We start from the raw sequence: 5,000 nt of genomic DNA on the forward strand, positions 1-5,000 counted from the left end.
TATTATTATTATTATTATTATTATTATTATTGTTATTATTGTTATTATTAAAAAAGCCTTGGTATATGTATTATTATTATTGTTGTTCTTGTTATTGTTATTGCTATTATTATTGTTATTGTCATTATTATTATTATTATTATCATTATTATTATTATTATTATTTCTTTTACAAAGGAACAGGACAAATCAGCCTGGTCGCCGGTGGTCGGGAACAGGTCGTAAGCCTGGGGTGACTGGGCCCTTAGCTCACAGCTACGCTCAGTCACTTACACCCCTGTGGAGATCCCGTACACAGTCACAACATTAAGTCACATCACCGATTCCAAAACACTTCGCTCACTTAAGCCAGTAATACCCACTCCTGAGCGAGACTTTACGGGAAAAAAAGACGATACTAAATTCGCTCTAGTAAGTGATAGCACTGATTCCAAAACATTTCGTTCACTTAATACACTAACTCCCATTCTTGGACGAAACTTTATGGAAAAAAGTGACAACACTTTTTACCGCCAATGGTAAAACCATATTTGGTTGAAACCTCCAAGGACTTTATCCCCGCTCTATGATCAGGACCCGTTTGGTGATTTGAGTCAGACTTGTTTGATTTATTTCTGGCTAAACCGATTATATATATGAAAGGATTATCTTAACCCGCCATTTTTTACAATGACATAAACACGAAGCTTGGAAAACTTTCACCGTGCGACCATTTGGTCCCTGCCACACCCGAATGCCATCTCGACCGAGACCACTGACTTGTAATCCCTTTAACAATTCGAGTCACTTTATCAATTTTATTTTTCTGTCGTTAAATAGCTTTTAACTGGAGATAAGAGTCTTGTAATATGCATGAAATATTCATCTTAGGAGACATTTTGTAATGAAGGTTAGGTTAACAAGTAAATAAATAAATAAATAAATTAATTAATAAATTAATAAATACATAGGTAAATGGATAAATGAATAGATAACGAATAAATTAGTAAATAAATAAATTTATAGATCCACAAGCAAATATATAAACAAAGGTAAAGATAAAGATATATATATATATATATATATATATATATATATACAAGATTATAGATGAAAATAAATATAATGGAAACATACAAATACGTATGAATGTATACATTATTTGGTAAATGAATACGTGAAAATTAAATAGGTATAAAAATAGGATAAAACCGTCTAGCCAGCCAGCTATATTGCAATATATGGCAAGATACTAACGGTAACAGGATGTTGCAGTCCCCATATAAGGCTCCCATACAATATGACCCGCTTATGCGCATTAAGCTTACGGGGGGGGGGGGAGGCTTCAACCACTCGGCAATCACTCCCTCAAATGTTTTCTTTGCTTATTTGTTTTATTTGTTTGAACATTTATCATCATTATGATATTATTATATAACTACTACTATTATCATCATCCTCAATATCATCATTATTATTATTATTAATCATTATTAGCATGAGTTATCATCATTACTATCATCTTTACTATCACTATCATTAGGATTATTGTTATAATTATCATCATTTTATTATCATTATTATATTTTCATCATCATCATCATCATTATTATTACCATTATCATTATCATTATTACAATTGTCATTGTTACTGCTACTATATTTTCTATTACTGAAGGGAGGCATTTATCCAATGAATATTTCATTTACTTAGGTGATTTAATATTTCACGTGAATCCAGATCTTCGTGGACATTTTTCTTTTTCAGATGATTTCGTTCATCATTGGAGATTGTTCTCTGTCCAGTGGAGGGATAAAGAACTAAGTTCTCCGGATTCTTAAGAACATTTTGCGGCCATAAATAATTTCCTATCTTATGCAGAATCTCGCTCGAAACTGATTAAGAAAAAGGGCTCTTATCTCTCTCTCTCACTCTAGCTCTCTTTCTCTTTCTTATTTTCTCCCCCTCTCTTTCTCTTTCTCACTTTATCTCCTCTCTCACCCTACCTCTCTCTCTCTCTCTCTCTCTCACTCTAGCTCTCTTTCTCTTTCTCATTTTCTCTCCTCTCTCTTTCACTCTAGCTCTCTTTCTCGCTTTCTTTCCATCTTTTTCTCTCACTCTAGCTCTCTCTTTCTCATTTTCTCTCCCTCTTTCTCTCTCATTCTAGCTCTCTCTTTCTCACTTTCACTCTCTCATTCTAGCTCTCTTTCTCTTTCTCACTTTCTCTGCCTCTTTTTCTCTCACTCTAGCTCTCTCTTTCTCACTTTCTCTCCCTCTTTTTCTCTCACTCTAGCTCTCTCTTTCTCACTCTCTCACTCTTTTTTTCACTCTAGCTCTTTCTCACTTTCTCTCATCCTAGATCTTTCTCTTTCTTATTTTCTCTCCCTCTCTTTCACTCTAGCCCTCTTTCTCTCTTTCACTTTCTCACCCTCTCTCTCACTCTAGCTCTCTTTCTCACTTTCTCTCACTCTAGCTTTATCTCTCTCCCTTTCCCTTTCTCTCTCTCTCTCTCACTCTCTATGTATATATCTATTTATTTTTATCACTCCTTCTGTCTATCTCCCCTTATGAAGTGATAGATTACAAAATTCTATATATCCTAATAAACCACCCCCACGGACCAGAGTCACGCTTCACTCTCTTACAGGAGGAGACAAATCCCCCATCCATAAAAGGATGATGATAACTTGAACGGGCTCTCCCGAAAAATTCTACTTTACGACTTCCAGGCTCCAACTCTCCGGGTCAGTATTTACTGGAAGAATAGAAGCGCTGGATACTGGCAACGAAAATCTCTCCCTCTCCCTCTCTCTCTCTCTATATATATATATATATATATATATATATATACTGTATATACATATATATATATATACATACATATATCACATACACAAATGCACACGCACACACACACACACACACACAAACATACACACATACACACTAATCCTGTCTCGTGAAAGACCAAATCACCCAATATTGAATTGTTCCTCCACGATATTCATACAATTCACACCAGACATTCCGAGATTTCTCGCCACAATACCTCGCCATGGACCAAAAGGTCACCCGAGCATTTACTCCTTGACAACATCCCATTGTACCTCCATGCTCCCTACACCAAATTCCTTGAGCGTTAGCTAACGAGTTTCTCACGCTTCGATGGTCTGAACACCCAGACTGAGGCCTGGAGGTTTCGTTCTCATGTCTGAGCGCCCATCACGCGGTCTCAGACAGCGGCGTGACTGACAAGTACCGTGAATGACGTGTACTTACATTCTCCGAAGTCGCTTGTAGGGCACGAAGACACCAGAAGGAACTTCGGTGATGTGGTTTTGCTCCAGACGTCTGCCGAAGAAGAAGTGAGGAACGTTAGAAATTTGAAAATTTGAATGTGAATTTTTGAAAAATTGGAACCGTTATAGGTGTCCGTTAATGAACGTTGGTTGTGTTTTTAATTGTGGTTTACTCATGCAAGTCATAATAAAGAAAAATTATAATTTGATTATATATATTTACCTGCTATACTTATTAATACGTAACAGAAATACACAGAGAGAGAAAGAGAGAGACAGAGAGAGAGGAAGAGTGGAAAGAGAAAGAGAGGTAGAGAGAGAGAGAGAGAGAGAGAGAGAGAGAGAGAGAGAGAGAGAGAGAGAGAGAGAGAGGTACTAAACACAGCAAGATTTTATTCAGCAGAGACAAATAGGTTTAGACAATCTCATCATTTCTACATAGTATAACTTGTCGTTCAGGACACTCTTGATCACAATAATAAACACAGTAACCATACACATTACCTGTTCATGTTATAAGAACATAAAAACATAACATAAGAATGAAGGAGACTGCAAGAGACCATAAGGCCTACACTAGGCAGCTCCGTATCCATCACTACCTGTCATCCCCATCCATAAAATTGTCTAATCGTTTCTTAAAACAACTGAAAGTTTCAGCGCTTACTACATGGTTACTAAGTTTATTCCATTCGTCGACCACCCTATTAGTAAACCAATTCTTGCCTATTTCCTTTTTAAATCTATAACTTATATAACTATAAGCACAGGATTTAAACTACAACTGAACATCATACATTTTTCTTGTGTTTCAGAACACTATGACCTTAATCTAGCTGCCGCCAGGCGATTTTATTACAACAAAAGTGTTTGTATGTAAAGGTGTGTATATACCAATGACTTTTCCCCCTCTTAAGAGGAGTGGCCAAAGCATGACTAGACTTCGTGGGATAAAAAATACAACGAGGGGGATCCCCAGTCTCCTCAGTCCGCCATATTTACTCGCATTTTGCGAACTGTATGGAAACACGGTGACGGAAGTCTTATCTTTCCGCCACAGATAGATAGATAAATAGCTATAGGGAGAAGAATCATATATATATATATATATATATATATATATATATATATATAATAGATATATGCAAAGTAGACCACTTGGAAAACGAAACTAACGAAACAAAGCGCTTTCGTATATTACATCTTCAGAGCAAAAAGTACATAGTTAATAGAAATACATTGATTATATATACATGGGAAAGGAACAAGGACAGTTTACATATGGGTAGAAGACATTTACCCCCTGGAAGGCGGTCAAGTCAGGTCGCAAGGGTCAATGCGTCCACTAATGAGGGTAGGGCGACATTAGGTCACAGTCGCAGGGTTACATTTTACCTGTTATTATTTTGGTGGTCTACTTTGCATAAGTGAACACACGTACCCGTGTTCTTATTAGCATATATTATATATATATATATATATATATATATATATATATATATATAGAGAGAGAGAGAGAGAGAGAGAGAGAGAGAGAGAGAGAGAGAGAGATGAAGAGGGAGAGAAAAGGGGGAAGAAAAAGAAAACGAAGAAGGGAAGCAGAAAAAGAGATAGGAAAGGACACAGAGGGAGTGGGAGGAGAGGGGTAAGAGGGTAGAGATGAAGAGTAGAGAGGGAGTGAGGGAGTGAGGGAGTGAGGGAATGTAGGGCGGCAAGAAAGT

General features: G+C 36.7%; 1 protein-coding gene across 3 annotated transcripts in view; it reads right to left on the reverse strand.

The window, feature by feature from the left end:
- Window positions 1-5,000, reverse strand: part of sli (slit guidance ligand) — a 1,907,921-nt gene that overhangs the window by 200,515 nt on the left and 1,702,406 nt on the right. For all 3 annotated transcript variants that reach the window (XM_076203204.1, XM_076203205.1, XM_076203206.1), the window contains one exon: window positions 3,260-3,331. In XM_076203204.1, coding sequence (XP_076059319.1) covers window positions 3,260-3,331 — 72 coding nt within the window. The remainder of the gene's footprint in view (window positions 1-3,259; window positions 3,332-5,000) is intronic.

The sequence above is a fragment of the Oratosquilla oratoria genome, chromosome 19 (genome assembly GCF_046742065.1).
Source record: "Oratosquilla oratoria isolate Oo_2021 chromosome 19, ASM4674206v1, whole genome shotgun sequence".
In the NCBI taxonomy this organism is placed as follows: domain Eukaryota; kingdom Metazoa; phylum Arthropoda; class Malacostraca; order Stomatopoda; family Squillidae; genus Oratosquilla; species Oratosquilla oratoria.